Raw genomic sequence first — 20,871 nt, 5'->3', positions numbered from 1 at the left:
ATCTATATTTCTGTCTTTATGCCAGTACCATACTGTCTTGATGACTGGAGCTTTGTAGTATAGTATGAAGTCAAGCAGGTTGATTCCTCCAGTTGCATTCTTTCTCAAGATTGCTTTGGCTATTTGAAGTTTTTTGTATTTCCATACAAATTGTGAAATTATTTTTTCTAGTTCTGTGAAAAATACTGTTGGTAGCTTGATAGGGATTGCGTTGAATCTATAGATTGCTTTGGCTTTATACTTATTTTCACTACATTGATTCTTCTCATCCATCAACATGGTATATTTCTTCAACTATTTGTGTCTCTTTGATTTCTTCCATCAGTGTTTTATAGTTTTCTATATATAGGTCTTTTGTTTTTTAGGTAGATTGATTCCTAAGTATTTTATTATTTTCCTCACAATGGTGAATGGAATTGTTTCCTTCATTTCTGTTTCTGTTTTCTCTGTTAGTGTATAGGAATGCAAGGGATTTTTGTGTATTAATTTTATATCCTACAACTTTACTATAGTCATTGATTAGCTCTAGTAATTTTCTGGTGGTATATTTAGGGTTTTCTGTATAGAGGATCACGTCATCTGCCAACAGTGAGAGTTTTACTTCTTTTCCAATCTGGATTCCTCTTGTTTCTTTTTCTTCTCTGATTGCTGTCGCTAAAACTTCCAAAACTCTGTTGAATAGTAGTGGTGAGAGTGGGCACCCTTGTCTTGTTCCTGACTTTAGGGGAAATGCTTTCAGTTTTTCACCATTGAGGATGTTTGCTCTGGTTTTATCATACATGGCTTTTATTATATTGCGGTATTTTCCTTCTGTGCCTGCTTTCTGGAGGGTTTTTATCTGCATCTATTGAGATAATCATATGGTTTTTATCTTTCAATTTGTTGATGTAGTGTATCACATTGATTGATTTGTGAAATTGAAGAATCCTTGCATCCCTGGGATAAAGCCCACTTGGTCATAATGTATGATCTTTTTAATATGTTGTTGGATTCTGTTTGCTAGAATTTTTTGAGGATTTTTGCATCTATGTTCATCAGTGATATTGGCCTGTAGTTTTCTTCTTTTTCTGGTTTTGGTATTAGGGTGATGGTGGCCTCATAGAATGAGTTTGGCAGTTTACCTTCCTCTACAATTTTCTGGAAGAGTTTGAGTAGGATAGGTGTTAACTCTTCTCTAAATTTTTGGTACAATTCACCTGTGAAACCATCTGGTCCTGGGCTTTTGTTTGTTGGAAGATTTTTGATTACAGTTTCGATTTCCATGCTTGTGATTGGTCTGTTAAGATTTTCTATTTCTTCCTGGTTCAGTTTTGGAAGGTTATACTTTTCTAAGAATTCATCTGTTTCTTCCAAGTTGTCCTTTTTATTGTCATGTGGTTGCTGATAGTAATCTCTTATGATCCTTTGTATTTTTGTTGTCTGTTGTGATTTCTCCATTTTCATTTCTAATTTTGTTGATTTGATTCTTCTCCCATTTTTTTTGATGAGTTTGGCAAATGGTTTGTCTATTTTATTTATCTTCTCAAAGAACCATCTTATTGTTTTGTTGATTTTTACTTTAGTCTCTTTTGTTTCTTTTGCATTTATTTCTGCCCTAATTTTTAAGATTTCTTTCCTTCTACTCACCCTGGGGTTCTTCATTTCTTCTTTTTCTAGTTGCTTTAGGTGTAAAGTTAGGTTGTTTATTTGATTTTTCTCTTGTTTCTTGAGGTAGGCTTGTATTGCTATGAACCTTCCCCTTAGCACTGCTTTTACAGTGTCCCAGAGGTTTTGGGTTGTTTTGTTTTCATTTTCATTCGTTTCTATGCATATTTTGATTTCGTTTTTGATTTCTTCTATGATTTGTTGGTTATTCAGAAGCGTGTTGTTTAGCCTCCATATGTTTGTATTTTTAATAGTTTTTTTCCTGTAGTTGACATCTAATCTTACCTCATTGTGATCGCAAAAGATGCTTGAAATGATTTCAGTGTTTTTGAATTTACCAAGGCTAGACTTTTGGTCCAGGATGTAATCTGTCCTGGAGAATGTTCTGTGTGCACTTGAGAAGAAGGTGAAATTCATTGTTTGGGGTGAAATGTTTTACAGATGTCAATTAGGTCTAACTGGTCCACTGTATCATTTAAAGTTTGTGTTTCCTTGTTAATTTTCTGTTTAGTTGATCTATCCATAGGTGTGAGTAGAGTATTAAAGTCTCCCACTATTAACATGTTACTGTTAATTTCCCCTTTCATACTTGATAGCATTTGCCTTACATGTTGCAGTGCACCTATGTTGGATGCATATATATTTTTAATTGTTATATCTTCTTCTTGGATTGAACCTTTGATCATTATGTAGTGTCCTCCTTTGTCTCTTTTTGTGGCCTTTATTTCAAAGTTTATTTTATCTGATACGAGTATTACTACTCCGGCTTTCTTTTGGTCTCCATTTGCATGAAATATCTTGTTCCAGCCCTTCACTTTCAGTCTGAATGTGTCACTTGTTTTGGTGGGTCTCTTGTAGACAGAATATATAGGGGTCTTGTTTTTGCATCTGTTCAGCCAGTCTTTGTCTTTTGGTTGGGGGCATTCAGCCCATTTACATTTAAAGTGATTATTGATAAGTATGATCCCATTGCCATTTACTTTGTTGTTTTGGGTTCGAGTTTAAATAAACCTTTTCTGTGTTTCCTGTCTAGAGAAGATCCTTTACCATTTGTTGAAGAGCTGGTTTGGTGGTGTTGAATTCTCTCAGCTTTTGCTTGTCTGTAAAGCTTTTGATTTCTCCTTCATATTTGAATGAGATCCTTGCTGAGTATGGTAATCTGGGTTGTAGATTTTTCTCTTTCATCACTTTAAGTATGTCCTGCCATTCCCTTCTGGCCTGAAGAGTTTCTACTGAAAGATCAGCTGTTATCCTTATGGGAATCCCCTTGTGTGTTATTTGTTGCTTTTCCCTTGCTGCTTTTAATATTTGCTCTTTGTGTTTGATCTTCGTTAATTTGATTAATATTTGTCTTGGAGTGTTTCACCTTAGGTTTATCCTGTTTGGGACTCTGGGTTTCTTGGGCTTGTGTGGTTATTTCCTTCCCCATTTTAGGGAAGTTTTCAACTATTATCTCCTCAAGTTTTTTCACATGCCCTTTCTTTTTGTCTTCTCGGACATCTGATTTGAATGTTAGGGTGTTTAACATTGTCCCAGAGATCTCTGAGGCTGTCCTCATTTCTTTTTAATTCTTTTTTCCTCTCTGCTTCATTTATTTTCACCATTCTATCTTCCACCTCACTTATCCTATCTTCTACCTGTTATTCTACTGTTGGTTCCCTCCAGAGTGCTTTTGATCTCAGTTATTGTATTATTCATTAATGATTGACTTTTTTATTTCTTCAAGGTCTTTGTTAAACATTTCTTGAATCTTCTCAATCCTTGTCTCTAGTCTACTTATCTGTAACTCCATTTTGTTTCAAGATTTTGGATCATCTTTACTGTCATTATTCTGAATTCTTTTTCAGGTAGACTCCCTGTTTCCTCCTCTTTTGTTTGGTTTGGTGGGCATTTATCATGTTTCTTTACCTGTTGAATATTTCTCTGCCTTTTCACTTTGTTTAGTTTGCTGTGTTTGGGGTGGCCTTTCTGTAGGCTGGAAGTTTATGATTATTTTTTATTGTGGAGCTTGCTCCCTGTGGGTGGGATTGGACTAGTGGCTTGTCAAGCTTTCCTGGTTAGGGGAGCTTGTGTCTGTGTTCTGGTGGGTAGAGCTGGATCTCTTTTCTCTAGAGTGAAGTGAAGTGTCCAGTAGTGAGTTTTGAAGTGTCTATGGATTTGGCAAGGCTTTGGGCAGCCTGTATTTTAATGCTCAGGGCTATGTTCCTGTGTTGCTAGAGAATTAGTATGGTATGTCTTGCTCTGAAACCTGTTGGCTCTTGGATAAAGCTTGGTTTTTAGTGTAGGTATGGAGGCTTTTGGATGAGCTTTTGTCTATTAATGTTCCCTGGAGTCAGGAGTTCTCTGGTGTTCTCAAGTTTTGGATTTAAGCCTCCTACCTCAGGCTTTCAGTCTTGTTCTTACAGTAGCCTCAAGACTTCTCCATCCATACAGCATAGACGATAAAACATCTAGGTTAATGGTGAAATAATTTTCCACAGTGAGGGACACCCAGAGAGGTTCAGAGTTACATGAAGAAGAGAAGAGGGAGGAAGGAGGTAGAGGTGACCAGGAGAAGACAAGGAGTCAAAAGGTAAGAGACAGATCTAGCCAGTAATCAGTTCCCTAAGTGTTCTCCACAGCCCAGAACACCCAGAGAGATTCACAGAGTTGAGAAGAGAAGAGAAGGGGGAGGGAGGAGATAGAAATGACCTAGAGGAGAAAAGGGAGAGTCAAAAGCGGAGAGAGCCATCAAGCCAGTAATCACACCCCCAAGTGGAAATGGATACTGAAGATTAGATTCTTAAAGGTACAAAATTTATAACAAATAACAGGAAGCAAAGATTAAGAATCTAGAGTAGAGGTTAAACTCTCAAAAATACAGTATTTAAAAAAAACAAAAAATGAGTCACAAAGATTATTAAAAATATATGAGATTTGCTTTAAAAATAAGGTCTTTTTTTTTTGCAAGGTAATAGTAGGTTTGAAAATTAAAGGAATAGTAAAGAACTTAAAAATTTTTTCTTAATGATAATAATAAAAATACTTCTGGGAATTTCTCTGGAGCTGTTGTGGGCAGTGTGGAGTCAGTTCAGTTTCAGATAGTTCCTTTTTCCACCTTGTACTTCTTCTCAGGGTCTCTATAGGCCCCTTTCAATGCTTTGTCGATGTTTACTACAGGGCTTTAATCTGTTGCACCTGTCACTTCCAGAGTCACTTCCACATCTTCATTTTGGCTGCCTGTAAGTCTCGTCAGTGTCTTAATTTCTGCCCTGACACAAGGGGGCAAATGTGTTCACTCACTTAGGCTCCCTTGTTCAGTTGTGGAGAGGGAGGAACACTGCAAACAAGTATCACTGGCATGTGTGGGGATTGCTCACAGTGTATGGACCACACTGGGTTTGCCCAGCTCACTGTGGCCTGTGCTTTCCGGGTCTACACTGCTCAGACTCCAGGTTGCTCTGCAGGAATACTGTCCAAGCTGGCCCTGCATTTTATGCACTTTCCAAGTCTAAGCTGCTCAGGTTCAGGTTTTCGGGTACTCCACAAGGGCACAGGCTCACTTGGGCATGCGTTTTGTGGCCTTCCCAGGTCCCGACAACTTAGGTGACCAGGTGCTTGGCGAATGCACTGTCCCAGGGGGACCGTGCATCCTAATCACCTCCCCAGTCCCCACCACTCACTTTCCCTGGTGTGCCACAGGAGCACTGTCTCAGGTGTGCTTTGTATCTCCTCTGGGGAGTTGATCTCAGGCTGCGACCCTCCTGGCAGATGTCAGTCCTCCAGGATCCTAGGAATACCTGGTTAGCAATGGGGAGCCTGCTCACAGTTTGGTGGAGGATGGCTGTTACATACCTGCCTCTCTGCCTCTGACAGGGGGGCGGGGGCCTGTATACAGCAAGCTAGCTCTCCTTTGGTGTTCGCTCAGTCCTTTGTTCTGTCAGAGGACCAGGTTAGAGACTTTCGTGGGGAAGTTCTCTTTTTTTTTTTTTCCTCTCTCTGGCTATCCCAGTTTGGGTTGCTATCTCACATTAGCTCCCTCAGACTGTCCTCAGGGCATTCAGGCCAGGTCCTTACCCTAAGCATGCTGCCCAAGTCTCCCTGTCTAGCCCCTGCTCACTGGTGATGGACACAAGCATCTGGGCTACTTCTCCATTGGGAGTTGCGTTTAGGCACATATTCTGTGGGTTGTTTTTTTCCTCCCGGTTATGTTGCTCTCTGAGATTCCAAAACTGCCCACAGACCCTCCAGTGAGAGGGTTTCCTGCTGTTTGGAAACTTCTCCTTCACGAAGACTCGCTCCCCAGGACAGATCTCCATCCCTAAATCTTTTGACTCTCTTTTTGTCTTTTATATTTTGTCCTATCTCCTTTCGAAGAGAATGGGCAACCTTTCTAGGTGCCTGGTATCGTCCACCAGCATTCAGAAATTGTTTTATGGAAGTTGCTCAGCATTCAAATGATCTTTTGATGATTTTGTTGGGAGAAAGCCATCTCCCCATCCTATTCCTCCGCCATCTTGCCTGTCTCCCGAGACATTATCCTTTCTTTGCTTTATGCCACCAGCTACCTGCTCTCTCCAACAGGGAATCTTCCGTAAGTTCTGTTGACAGTCTCTAAAACATCTCCCCAGTCTATCTACATTCTTCTTCCTCATTGTACCAGACCTTTTTTTACCTAAATGTTTTAAAAGTTTTTACAGTAAAATTAATTCTTAGAGTAGGCAGGGCAATTTTTTTTTTATTTGGTAATTAATTTATTTTTTATTGGAGGCAAATTATTTTACAATATTATATTGGTTGGTTTACCAGACAATGTTACTCCCTTTTGTAAAACTTTCCAACAGCTCCCCTCTGCCTTAGAATAAATCTAGTTTCTTGATTTGGGCCATAAAGTGCTACATAATCTGGCTTGTTCTCACCTTGTACTACTCCCCACCTCACACACCGTGCTTGAATATGCCAACCTGGCACCAACTGTTGCACTAACTGCTGCCTCTTCATAGAATGTCCTCCCCTCCATCTTTGCATGGCTGGCTTCTTCTTGATATGTAGGTCTTAGCTTAAATATTAATTTCAGACCTGTCTTTCCTTACCACCTTAATCTTCTTTTTTTTCACTTGAGGTATAATTGACATTATTTGTACATATTGCAAAATGATCACGATAAGTTTAGTAAACATCTATCACCATACATAGTTACACAGTTTTTTACTATGATGAGAAATTTTAAGATCATCTGTCAGTAATTTTCAAATATGTAATAGAGTATTAATAAATATAGTCTGATGCTGTGTGTTACATTTCCATGACTTTTTGAACCTTTTGATCACCTTACCACTTTAAGTGCCACTAATTCATTCTCTTTTATATCACCCTCTTTTAATTTTATTACGTAAGATATTATTTTCTGATGTTTTTATTGTTGACTAAAAAATAATTTTACTAACAATTTTTTTCTTCCCCAACTTAACTCCATGAGATTAGAGATATCGACTGTAACCACTGTCTCTTAGCACCTAGGAACAGTAACACATTGTAGTAAGCTCTAAATAAATATTCAGTGAATGAATGCAATTAAAGAAGTTTAAAATAACTTTGGGGTGCAACCTAATGCTGAACAGCTTTGAAAATCTTAAAACATAGATAAAAGAATGTAGTTCTGTACTAGTGGTTTCTTCTGCCTGTAAGAGGCATTTTTAAGCTTTTCACAGTCTGAGACCCAGGCTACCTTTTAACCTCCTTTCCTCTTTCATACCCTTACTGCAACTCAAACTCTTGTTCTTTTTATCATTGACCTACTTACTCTTCTGGAAAATGTTATGTGCTTCCTGGTATATATGAAATATCACTCCATCTCAGTGAAACCTTCCCCCCTGTCCAACAGGAGACTTAACAACTGCGTTTTTGTCCATGTTCCCTTTACTTGGCCTGTTCTAGCACTTAAGAGTATGTATTGTGCTGTGCTTAGCCTCTTTGTCATGTCCAACTCTTTGCAACTCCATGGACTGCAGCCCACCAGCCTCCTCAGTCCATGGGATTCTCTAGGCAAGAATACTGGAGTAGGTTGCCTTGCCTTGACCTTATTTTATGTCTTGACATTTCTGCTAGAAGGTGTGCATTCTCTGAGAGCAGGGACTATAAATTTTCCACCTACTCATCGTCCATGTTTTGTAGCAGGCTTTGGAAATGGACCTCATTGCAAATCCGCTTAAACTGCTAACCCTTCTAAGCCTTAGTTTCCTCAACTGCAAAAATTAGACTAGTAATAATACCCTCATAAGATTGTTATAAGAAATAACTAATGTATTTGAGGGCATTGAACACAGAGCCAGACATAGTATATGTACATATTAATTACTAGCTGCTATTCATAATCACTCTTGAGAATTGAATGAAAGAAGCAAATTGATTGATGTTTATCATGTGATATTTCTTGACAAGGTCAGTCCTTTTTTTTGGCCCTTAATGAAGTGTAGATATTGAGGGCTAGAGTTGGGCAAGAGTTTGGGATGGGAGGCTAAACATGAGGGGGAATGTGCTGTTGTGTATTTTCAAAACCAAAGCAAACCCCAGTGTCCCTCTGAAATCTCAGACCTCTCTGCTGTATATTCCAGTAGCATTTATCTGAATAGTATGTTTCTGGCACACACCTATTTTACCTTGTTTGTTTGTTGACTGTATGAATTTTTCTTGTCTCCTTAAATAGATTCTGTAGTTCTTTCAGGAACCGTATCTTGTTTTCTTCTGTGTTGGTTTCTTCCTTTCATTCAGATGGTTGGTTGATTTGATAGCAGCAGTGTTGTACACCCACAGGTGTTGAGTGGTGCACAGGGTAGACACAGCTGCCGTCATCTGGGTCCTGGCCACACTATAAACGTGAAGGACACTGCTGGTAGTGTCCTGATTCAGACTGAGAGCAGGCACCCTAGCTTAGGGGTCGGGAGTAAGAGGGTACTGGGGTGAGTACTTTGAATACAGACTTGAGGGATTTGAATTTAATCTTTTAAAATCTTGAAGCTTATCAGTCTGAAATTATTCAATGTGCTTAATCATCTGGAAAAATATAAACATTCCCATTCACTGATAGGCACTAATAGCCTTAGAAGACTTATATGCAGATTAAACATTTGAATGATGCTAAAATGTTAAAAATGTACTTCCTATGTTTAATAATCCTTGCTACACATCAGCTGAAAATATGACCATATTCTCTAGAGAACAGGAAAAGAAACAATTTGAGCTTGCCTGCTCAATGCATCCTGGTTCAGCTGGCAGACACAAGACTAACTGCTTACAAGATGATCATGAGATCTTGCAGTAGCTGGCTGTCACTGCCATCTGACAAATAGCTTAGAGGGAGATAAACAGTTGCCTCGTATAGCCATCCCTGGTAACATCTTCAGGAATGAATAAGTGCTTTCTTCTTTCAGCTAAAACTTTCTCCATCCTTTCATCTTAAAATGATGGACTTTCTCTACCAAGTAATCCTTTTCCCATCTGTGGTCTCCCCTCCTATAGAATCGGACACTTCAGTTGATGTCGGTAGAATGACGCACATTTACATGATATTCTTTTAGAATGGGCCTAATGATCATGAGGCTGTTCGTTTCTTAATGGTGCCACGGCTTTGCCTGCCATTGTGGTTTTCTTAGACATCTCCTGGTGTTACTTTGACTGTGGTTATTTTTGTTTAAGCACTGAATGAGATGGAAGACATGGTGCAAGAAGATGGAGAGGTGACAGCCGAGAGCGGGCTCGAGACTCCAGCTCGCAGTCAGGCAGCTATTCCCGGGGATGGTGACGAGGAGCAAGCAGGTAATCGTGTGACTTCCCACATTCATGCTTCTGAAAGCTAGGGCCTGACTCTAATGAAAAAAACACTGAGAATGATTTTGGTTTTTGACATGACAACTAATGATGTATTCAGTTCAGTTCAGTTCAGTCGCTCAGTCGTGTCCGACTCTTTGCAACCCCATGAATCACAGCACACCAGGCCTCCCTGTCCATCACCAACTCCCGGAGTACACTCAAACTCATCTCCATTGAGTCGGTGATGCCATCCAGCCATCTCATTCTCTGTCATCCCCGTCTCCTCCCACCCCCAATCCCTCCTAGCATCAGACTTTTTTCCAGTGAGTCAACTCTTCGCATGAGGTGGCCAGAGTATTGCAGTTTCAGCTTTAGCATCAGTCCTTCCAATGAACACCCAGGATTGATCTCCTTTAGAATGAACTGGTTGGATCTCCTTGCAGTTCAAGGGACTCTCATGCTGTTTATTTTTGACTAGGCTTGTGTTATTTCTTGCTCTGTGTGTGTGTGTATCTTGTTTGTTTGTTTTTTTTTGTAACTGTGGCAGCGGCTCCTCTTTATTGGTATACACACATACGTGTGTGTGTGGAGAAAAAAAAACACTCAAGTTATAAATAAGAAAATAACCTGATTAAATGTTCTTATTCTCTCCATTTTGGTGGGGAGAAGGAGCAGTAGAGAGGTTGATTTGGTATAATAAACAGAACAAGATGTAGTCTCAGCTTGCCCCTGGGGCATTTATAGCAGTCATATAACCCATAAAGATTACCTAATAAAATCTTTCATCTTTACAGATAGGGAAACTAATATTCTTTCAAAAGTTTGAACAGCTTACTCAAGACCGCTCAGCCATTGATTGATCAAGGAACAGAATTGAGATGAGAACTAAAATTTTCTCACTCCTGGTCTGTTCAAATGCTCCCTTGCCTTTGAATTGAAACATTTTTAACTGCCCTTGTTTTAAGTGTCTTACAGATGCGGTCGCTCACTCAACAAATACTTGAGTGCCTCCCCTGTGCCAGGCACTATACAGTATGACAGGAAAAAGACAGGAAAGTTTCCTCACTTGTCAGAGAAAAGTGGCTTATGAGAGCTGAAGGTTTACAATGTGTAATGCCAAGCAAACAATTTTTTGTTGTTGTTTAGTCAGCAAGTCGTGTCTGACTCTTTGTGACCTCATGGACTGCAGCCCACCAAGCTCCACTGTCCCTGGGATTTCCCAGGCAAGAATACTGCTTTGGGTGCCATTTCTTACTTCTGGGGATATTCCCAACCCAGGGATCGAATCCGCGTCTCCTGCATTGGCAAGCGAATTCTTTACCACTGAGCCACCAGGGAAGCCCAAGACATTTTTTCCATAATCAAACAACCAAATTGTAGCATGCATCCAGCCTTTCAAGAACATCTCTGTGACATCCAATGCATTAGACCTGTACTTAGTTAAAGAATGCAGGATTCTCACCAGTCTGTAGGTGTCAGAGGCTTGCTTTCATTCAGACATTTGCAATATTAGGGAAATATCTAGCCTATTTTTCAAATGATTATAATGAGTATTATTTTTAGGATGATTATGTGACTCTTTCCAACAGTGAAGATCTTGAAGGGAGATGCCATATGCTCTTCTACTTTAATTTTCCTTTATAATGTTGGATGGTATATTAGTCATACTTAATGTTTACATAATGCTTTAGAATTAGTGTTTTCACAGTGTCTTATCCAAGTATATGCTCATGAAAATGAGTGATCAGGGAGGTTTCATAGTTAAAGCATCTCTCTGATCCCAAAATACTGGAAACAGTATTTTGAGTGAAAGCCTTTCTTTGGCAAAAATTGACTGTTATGCCTTTGCTCTTTGTTTTAGGACCCAGTGGTCTTCAGCGTGTAGTAAAACCAACCCCAATTACTGTTCATGACTCAGAGAGTGATGATGAAGAAGACAGTCTAGAACTCCAAGAAGTCTGGATTCCTAAAAATGGTGCCCGGCGTTTCTCTGAGCGTGAAGAAAAAACCGGAGAGTCTGTGCAGTCCAGGGAATTATCAGGTGAGAGAGTGTGTCTTACTCTGACCTGTTAGTGAGAGTCACCATGAGAACGGACACACTGGTCTTTACATACTGTGTCCCTACCACAGCTTGTGGTACAGTTGACATATCCTTATGAAATGTGACGGGGGCAAGAAAGGCAGCAGAGCAAGCAAGAGAGGAAAATCTGGGTGGCACTATCAAGGGCCAGTGCAGCACAAGAATATGGTGGAATTGGGGCTCAGGGAAGAGAAGATGTGAGGATTGTCAGTCCCATAGTGGAGGCTTTAGGAAGTTGTGGCATCAGAGTATCAGGGATTAGTGAGGGGCCTGTGCCTCACATAAAAGATGACAACTGAGTCATCTAGAGCAGTGAAGATCAACCATTCCCCAGGTGGTCACCTGTTCACTTGTGCCTATTTAGCCAATGTTGGTGGTTAGTTTGGTGCTTGAGGAACTCCTGAAGTATGTTCTTATAATCTCTTGTCTCCCTTTAAATCCAGTCCACAACCTTCTGCCATTTGCCTCACCAAGAAACTTTAATTCTGTTAACTTTTCGGTTTATACTTCTTTCCTCGGTCTTCCCTTCTATTTCTCAGAACCATATGCTTACCATTTTCTACAGAGGATGAGGTTTTTTTAAGTTCTTCACTCATTTTTCCTTGAATACCCTATTTCTTAATGTATCTGAACGTTTAATATATATTTGCATACATTTAACACTGACCCTGAAATGTACACACATATCTGTGTATGGTAAGCTCAGTTCTTTAGACTCGGAATAACTTACTAACCACTAACTGATTACTCATTTCTTACTTTATTCCTTTTAAGAAATTCAGATTTATCTTTACACTTGTTTAAAGGAGGTTTTATGGACACTGACATTTAGGAAAAGTCATGTGACCAGCTGACTAACCTAATGTTTCCTAGAAAGTTTAATTTCTGAATTTAGAAACCAGATTTTGTGTCAGCCAGATAAAACCTAATATAAGTATGCTTTTGTATATTCATTCAGCCTTACTGTGCCCACAGGTACTGTGTTAGGTGCTGTGAGGGATGAGATGAATAAGTCTTGACCTCTGTCTATTTCCCTCCCTCTGTCGGGAACCTTTAGTCTGGTTGAAGAGTCAGGTCAGAAACATAGATGATATTTTAGAGCATGTACTATGGTGGCTCTGGGGTGGGAGTGCAGAAGAGATTGAACAGATGTCCAAAGCCAAAAAAAAAACTGGTGAGAGTAAAGGCTCCTAGATAATAAGGCAGGGGTATATTCAAAGAAAAGTTTGGGTGGGGGTATAGAATGTTTATAGAGGGGACAAGAATGGAAGGTTAGTTTGTGATTAGGTCATGACAAGCCTTGACAGCTGATCTCAAGAGTAGGCACTAGAGAGCCGTAAAGAACTTTTGAGCAGCTGAGTGATGTGGTCACCATTATGCCTTAGGAAAATTAGTGTACATTGTTTCCTGTTCCAGATTTACTCTTACCTTTTGTCCAGAATTTGTACTGAAATCTTTTCTTTTCCTCGGGCCATTCTTCTTTTTCTGTAAGCAGTAAGTGGAAAAGGCAAGACTCCACTTCGAAAGAGGTACAACTCCCATCAGATGGGCCAGTCGAAGCAGTTTCCTCTCGAGGAAAGCAGCTGTGAGAAAGGCTGTCAGGTCACCAGTGAGCAGATCAAAGCCGATATGAAAGCAGCTAGGGATATTCCTGAAAAGAAAAAAAACAAGGATGTTTATCCCAGCTGCAGCAGCACCACCGCCAGCACAGTGGGAAACTCCAGCTCACACAGCACTGCTTCTCAAAGCCCCGACTTTGTAAGGACGGTGAACAGCAGCGGCTCTTCCGAGCCTAGCCCTACAGAAGTGGATGTGTCCAGGCAGTGTGTCTGCTCCCCCGGTGGGTCAGAGGACTCTGAGGCCATGGAGGAGGGAGATGCAGAGAGTTCTGTCTGCCCCAGATGCTGCTGTCACAGGCCCCAGGAATCCCAAAGGAGAACTAGCAGGTGTTCTGATGAGGAACGTCCTTCAACCAGCCGAGCCTGTGTTGTGAATGGCCCGGATGGTACGAGATCCACCTTTTCCTTTAGGACTCTGCCACAAGGGGGGTCTTCAGGCCCAGCACATGATGAGAGGACTAATGGGAGTGGCTCTGGGGCTACAGGTGAGGACAGGAGGGGGAGCTCCCAGCCTGAGCGCTGTGACGTGCAGTCTAATGAAGACTACCCTCGGAGGCCCCTAACAAGGGCCAGGAGCAGACTGTCCCATGTACCGCTGGTATCTGAGTCAGGTATGACAATGCTGCCAGGATTAGCTACTGCAGGTTAGGACCAGAGAAGAGCATTTGCTCGTTCTATAAGTTTTCTTACATAAAGCCAGTTTGGCAAATTGATTTCTGTGTTTGGGTTCTGTGATCATATAGATCTTGAGCTAATTTTAAGCAGTGGGATGGGAGTGGGGAGTGGGGGTGGTGTGTAAAACAGCTTGTAAGATATCCAGCCAAGAAAAACTTAGATAGTTATGCTTCTAAGAAAAGTATAATTGTGTATATGTATTGACCTTAAATACTGTACTGATTCTGATGTCTTATTCCCAATATATAAACTCTGCTCCCATTCCACATTCAGAAGTCTGAACTTTTAAGACTTAACTAGTTAAATTTTAAAACCTTAGCCAAAAGGTAAGGACTGTAAGTTGTTGGGGCTGGGGGAGCACAGCATATGGGTATACCCCTATATCTGTTTCTGCAGTATTTAGTAATTTTTTCCAAAGTCTAGTTTTGTTTCCAGTCAGGTTTGCCAGGAGATAAGCAGGTAAGTAAGTGGTTTAGCTGAGAATTATTTTGATGAAGATACATTCAAGATGTACATATGTATACAATTTCATTAATACTTATTTGTATGCCAAGGCATTGGATTTGGTAGGGGTAAAGCACATTTCTTAATTATAATTCTGTTTGTATTTCTGATCTTATTTTTAAATATTCTCTGCTGCCTTTATTAAGTTGTATATAGCTGTCAGTGAATAATAATACATTTTATTTTCTCTAAGTCTCACTCAATTTTAAAATCTTTACATCAACACCCAGCACATACAGTACCTTTTTATATACTAAATGAGTTGATTAAATCATGTGGAGTTAAACTAACAAAAGGAAGCTTTCGTAAGATAAATATGAGACCTTACTTATGTGCTGTTATCAGTCATAAACTCAAAGTATATGAGTTTTATTTGAAGATTTTATTATGCTTTGCAAACATTCGTTCTGCCATGATGAAAATACTTTTCCCAACTTTAATTTTAAATGCTTTTTATCTTTTTTTTATACATAACATGGATTTACCATTTTAATCATTGTCTAGTATATAGCTTATTAGCATTAGGTATATTCACATTGTTAGGCATCCATCACCGCCATCCAGCTCAACTTTTTCATCGTCCCACATTGAAAGTCTGTGCCTGTTAAACAGAAACACCCCATTAGGACACCCTTTGTAGTGTGGTTTTTCATATTTGTAAAGTCAGATCTACATGTTTAGTTTTGTGATATCTTTATTTTTATGCTGTGGAAAGCCTTCTGTACACCTGGCTCAGATAATTGTTCACATCTTCTCATTCTTTTTTTCATGTATTTGTTTATTTTAGTTTAAATCTTTATTATAATCTTTGGGAACTGTTTTTTGATTACAAATTGTCACCTAATTGTCTCAATACTACTTATTGACATCCGTCCTCATCATTATTGTGAAATACTCTTTCAGTTTATCTCTTGGCATGCTGTCCTATTCCAGTGTCCTCTTTCATTACTCTGTGCAAAATTTCCTTGGTTAGTCATGCATCTATCACTTATTTTTATAGTTTTATAATTTGTCAAGTTGCAGAAACAAACATTCCTATGTTTTGTTTGTAATTCCTTTACATTGATTGGCTGAAAAGATAATGATCAGTTTTTGAGTCTTCCTGTTTAGGGACTATTTTGTCTCCTGTGCCTTGGTAAAGTTTTAAGAGTTGTTACTGTTCGCAGAGGGGTGGGTGGGGGGGATGTGGGTTTGTTTTGCTTGTGTTTTTAATATGGGTCCTTCACATTAACCATCTTAGGGGAGGGGTTTGACTTCTTTGCCTTATGTTCTGTTATTCCATTTGCCACTTCTGACTTGTTTCGTGACTAGAACTTTTTCTTAGGTTAAATAATTTACTAGAATTAAATTTATGTAGTGCATTTTACTTTTTTAGGTAAATTATATCTGTTATTTTATTGATTTTTTTTATTCCAATTTGAGAAGACTTATAATGTCTATATAGTTAATGTGTATAGTGTATATGGTAGGTAAATTACTTGCTAATATTTTTAAACACAATGTAAATGTTCATTTACTTTCAATAACAGCTTTTCTGGGGAAATTTCACACTGCTGATTTTTAAATTATCCATATCTCTTTTGGGAAGAACAAGTTATGTGGGTGACCTTCAGTTTGCTGTTTTTAATCTAGCATATTTTTTTATATCTTTTGGCCATTCTGCTTTAAAAGTTTTAAGGAGAAAAGTCCAAACCAATAAAGGAACAGACTTGACTAAGTGTTACAGATATTTTAAAAATCACTTCAAAGAAAATATTTCAGTTTTTACTTTGGTTTTTTATTTATGGCCTTATGTAGTGTTAAAACCGTGTTAGAAGTAGTTATTTGTCTTGTGATTTCCTGTATTGGGAATAAATGCCTGCAAGTTCTTTTTCTCCTCATTGTATAATGCTTTATAAAATAAATATCACAAAAATAACTAATTGGATTGTCAAAGAATGGCATTTAAGATGAATATGATATGGTTCTCATGAATACTAACCCCTTTCCTTAACACCCATGACTGCGTTGGTCTGCTTTACTGTGTTTCTGTAGCATCTTCACTAATGTCAACTACACTGTGTATTGTAATTCCGTGTTTTACTGTCTATTTTTCCAATAGACTATGAGCTCCATGAGGGCAGGGACAGTGTCTGCTTGCTCACCATAATATTCCCAGCTTCTAGCACAATGTCTTGCATGGTATGGGTCTTGAGTGAATAATTGTGAACTTAATAAGTGGTAGGAGCCATCATATGAGGTATGTTGATGCTGGTGGATGTATAAAATCACTAAAGATTGTCCCTAAACAAAGGAGGCATAAGGAAAAAACACAATGAACTCTGTTTTCTTTTTACATTGGGAAGCATGTGTTTTTCGAGATTATCTACATATAAAATGTGACTTAGTTTTATAATTTTTCTTAGAAAACAAACTGCCAATTTGGGTACTCAGGAGAACAGGAAATTTAACTTTGAGCCCCATATTCTGATCAGCTGAAGAGTAGGGAAGGAAAGCAATCCATGACGGTGAGAGGTTGAAGATTGGAGCATGAAAGGAGAGTGCTGATAGAAGAGTCTTATTTGAACACTGTGATGAAGGAATTAAAGCAAACCTGTTTTTGCTTTTGTGGTACTGAGAGAGGGAACCAGGACTTACTATTGGTTGAAACAGGTGTGTGAAATTTGGCTGTTGTATGAAATGGTGCTGCTGTTAGATTCCCTGTCGGTGAAGATAATTAGATTATTCATGAGGCTCCTTCAGGAGTACTGTGTAAGTTGGCCTTCAGTGTATCAGTAGTTTTCTTTTCCAGAAACCCAGGGTTTTTGCTTGGGTTCAAAGTCCTTGGAGAAAGTTTGATAGGTAAAAACTCTTGAACTCCCTTCTAGGCTTCAACCAAAGTAGCTGTCTTCAGTTGTTTTGCATAATATTTCACACAGATTTTGAATGGTGGAGGAAAGAGTTCTGGTATATTGAAAAGAGAAAAAAACCACTTGAACTGGTTATATAGAGTTCCTATATAACCCCAGGCTTTTGGAAATTTTTAGTATTTGCACCTTGTTTCCCTTTCTTTGTGGTCTTTCAAGTTTGAAGTGAGAGAGTTACCAAGTGGAATGTTTATAATCTAATAGTAGTGTGCAATATGGTGGGATTTAATTAATAAATGTCAACCTTACTTCATGCAGTATATGCTCTGCCACAGAATGACTCAAAATGAAGACAGTGATTTAGTGTCTTGTCTTGGAAAATACATGTGCTTGTTAAGTTTTTGAGATGAATTTCGGACTTGTACTTAAATAATATCAACATGATATTTGATAATTAGACTATTATTAGATTATATAATTAAACTATAATGTTTTAGAACAAGACTAGTAAATCAGAGCCTTACTAGGCAGGGTTTGGCAGATAAGTGATTGCAGGTTTTCTAGCACAGTGGTAAATACCTTGGTAAACTGTTTTCTTTTTCCATGTCTGAGTTTACTTATTTGTAAAGCAAGGAAAATAATCTATCTCAGAGGGCTGTTAACAGGATTAAATTAGTTAATATAAGTAAAACCCTGAGAAAAGTGTCTGACACACAGGAAGCGCTCAGTAAATATTTGCTATTATTGTTATTCCATTGATGTATCTGTGATGCTTTCAATCATTCAGTGAATGTTGAGTGCCATTTCATTCAGTAAATGTTCACTTTAGCTCATCATTAGCAGCTGACGTTGATACGGAGATGAAATAAGACAGTATTGTTGTCTTCAAGGAGCTTTTAGTTTAAATGGAAAAATAAAACATATACAGGGAATTATAGAACCAGATGTTTGGGGATCTGGGTGACTTATTAGAGCAGGTATCATTTAAGCTGGAGCTTTCAGGGATGGATAGTATTTCAAAAATTGAAGTCAGGAAAGGTGGGCAGGAAAAGCTAAAATGATCAATGACTTCAGAGCCATTGGAAATAGGAGATGACTAGGATATGGTATGGGGTAAAATTGAGAAAGGTTGGGGCTAAAGTATAGCTCCAAATGTCAGCATTAATATGTATTCCCTAAGCAGTAGTGGATGATTTAAAGTTGTTTAGCAGGAAGTTGGTGAGTTGAATCTTACCAGTAGTATTTAAGATGGGTTGAGTGTCTAGAGATGAGAATGTTGATTAGATTGTTGGAATGGCCCAGGTATGAAGAGCATGGTGTATATTTGATGTTGGTGTGTTTGAGACAGTGGAAGATTATCTTATTTTGGAAGTCATTTGGAAATGGCAGTCTATTTGTATTCCTTTGAGAATCAAGTAGTAGAATTGAGAGTTGCCTTAATGGAATTTATACCTATGCATTTGAATGTGCTCTCTTTGAAGGAAAGATAACAAAGCTAAAATTTTCATTTCCTCTCACCTTTTTTAGAAGTTGCCAAAACAAAGCCACGTCATGCCATGAAGCGGAAGCGGACAGCGGATAAGTCCACCAGTACCAGTGATCCTGTGATTGAGGATGACCATGTGCAGGTGAAGGGGAAAACCTTCACTTACCTTTCAGTCCTGCCAAGTTCCTGAATAACATAAAGGAACTAAAGTTTCCATCTTTACATATTTTCTTTACCCTAAAGAGATTGGTAGTAGTTGCTTCTCAGTTGTGCCAGTGAAAACATTTAAGCTGTTTTTTGTTTGTTTGTTTGTTTGTTTTTAAGAAAAAGTACATACTCTAGAAGGTACATCTTTTAAACTTTTTTCCTTGTAGGTCCTTGTATTAAAATCCAAAAATCTTGTTGGAGTCACTATGACCAACTGTGGAATCACAGATCTGGTGCTGAGAGACTGTCCCAAGATGATGTTCATCCATGGTATGTGCTAGGCCTGTGTCATACTAGAGCATCTGGCTGAGCTTAAAGGACTAAAGTCTCATGAATACTGTAATAACATTGCTGTATTGCTTTTTCAAAAGAATCAGTTAGATTTTTCTAATTCTGTCCTCATTCTGTAGTTCTCAACTCTGTAGTATTTGCAAGGGGCCATGTGCAGAGACTTGGAGTTTATCTTTTAATACAGACTCTCCTCCAGTTTCCTCAAGATAATTGCAGCTTGATCTAACAGAGGTTAATTCAACAGCATTTATGGGCTTTGGAGTCAAGTAGGCCTCACCTTGAATCCTTCTTTGCTGTTTTCTAGCTGTGGTGTTGGACATGTCTTTATGTGTGTGTTTACAGAGGGAGTGGTGACTGGGCCTTAAGTGCTTGACTGCTCTGGATTTGATACCATCAATCATAACCTCAGTTCATGGCACATCATCCTTAGGCTAGGCCCTTCTTTTCTTTCCAGTCCCATTTGTCCCTCATTGCCAGTCCCATTGGCTCCCATTACTTTTGGTTGTGTTTTTAATATATATATCCTTCCAGTACATTCTCATGTCTTTTTAATATACATATTTATCTCTGAGCAAATAAGTGAGTTATTAAAAGTTTAAAATTTTTAAATTGAAAATGCGTGAGTTAAAAGCTTCAGATACATAGTATTCCTCATACATTATCTGTTTATTTTTCCATTATTACTCAAAATTGTTTCTGATACTATCCATGTAAAATCATTAAGAACTGACTTGTTTCTTGCTTTGTGCAACTTATGTATTCTGCATTGATTTTTTTTCAGTCTGTAAAGTGTACATAATTATACTTGCTTTATAAAGCATTTGCCAAGGTTTAATGGAGTGATTGATACATGCTTACACATATGTATATGATATGTGAGATTAAAAAAAAGGAAGAGGGTATTTTTCTGAAGTTGGTATCCTATTGTAGTTAAATGTGTCACACTTATACTTTTCTCTGTAACCTCACATTTGTATGTTAAATGGGAAGAATATTTAATCATGTTTCAGAGCAGCACTTTCAGTAGTACTTTCTGCAGTGATGGAATATTCTGTATCTCTTTTGTTTTATATGTAACTACTGGCTATGTGTGACTTTTGAACATTTGAACTGTGACTAGTGTCTGAGGAGCTAAATTGTTTTATTACATTTTAGTTAATTTAAATTTAAATAGTTCCAGGTATCTAGTGACTACCATACTGGACTGTACAAATTTAGACCAAAGTATCCAAATATTTCTGAGTTTTGTTGTTGTTGTTGTTTTTTTTTAAGGTTCTGGTTTTATACTGTGATAAGAATTGAAATCATCACTATTTATTCTCTATGGGCAAATGAAAAATAACATATGTGAACCATTACCCATAAAGTTGTATAGTTCAATAGTTGCTATCATTCATCTCTTCAATAAACATTTCCTAAACAATTCCTGTATTTAGGCAAGTCCTTCTCTGAGACTTGAATTTCTTGTCAGTAATGTCTTAGGAAAAGGTACCTTCACCTCCCTTCTAGCATGAGGGTGACAGTCTTCCTTTGAATGGGACAGAATCATATTTTCGAGTCATTTTGATGACTGTCAGTTGTCCTGTATAATAATACTTGGCCTGTGTTAAAGTGGTTTTTATCTGCAGTATTTTATGCTAATGAACGATGTGCCAGTCCTCCAAAGAGGATTCCAAATAGGCTATATACGTTGCTCTGTTATTTTGTATAAATTATTTGTAGATCTTACCT

General features: G+C 38.4%; 1 protein-coding gene across 8 annotated transcripts in view; it reads left to right on the top strand.

Moving 5' to 3' along the window:
- FBXO38 (F-box protein 38) overlaps positions 1-20,871 on the top strand; it is a 65,364-nt gene that overhangs the window by 38,115 nt on the left and 6,378 nt on the right. For 4 of the 8 annotated variants that reach the window (XM_055428721.2, XM_055428722.2, XM_055428725.2 and 1 more), the window contains 5 exons: positions 9,319-9,438; positions 11,294-11,473; positions 13,008-13,742; positions 18,684-18,784; positions 19,017-19,119. In XM_055428721.2, the coding sequence (XP_055284696.2) occupies positions 9,319-9,438; positions 11,294-11,473; positions 13,008-13,742; positions 18,684-18,784; positions 19,017-19,119 (1,239 nt within the window). The remainder of the gene's footprint in view (positions 1-9,318; positions 9,439-11,293; positions 11,474-13,007; positions 13,743-18,683; positions 18,785-19,016; positions 19,120-20,871) is intronic. The other 4 variants (XM_055428723.2, XM_055428724.2, XM_055428726.2 and 1 more) reach the window with 2 other exon arrangements.

This window comes from Moschus berezovskii, chromosome 8, assembly GCF_049115385.1.
Source record: "Moschus berezovskii isolate FMDL1 chromosome 8, NW_MosBer_1.0, whole genome shotgun sequence".
Taxonomy (NCBI): Eukaryota; Metazoa; Chordata; class Mammalia; order Artiodactyla; family Moschidae; genus Moschus; species Moschus berezovskii.
Note: the sequence above shows the minus strand (reverse complement) of the source record. Positions and strands in the feature narration are given on the sequence as shown.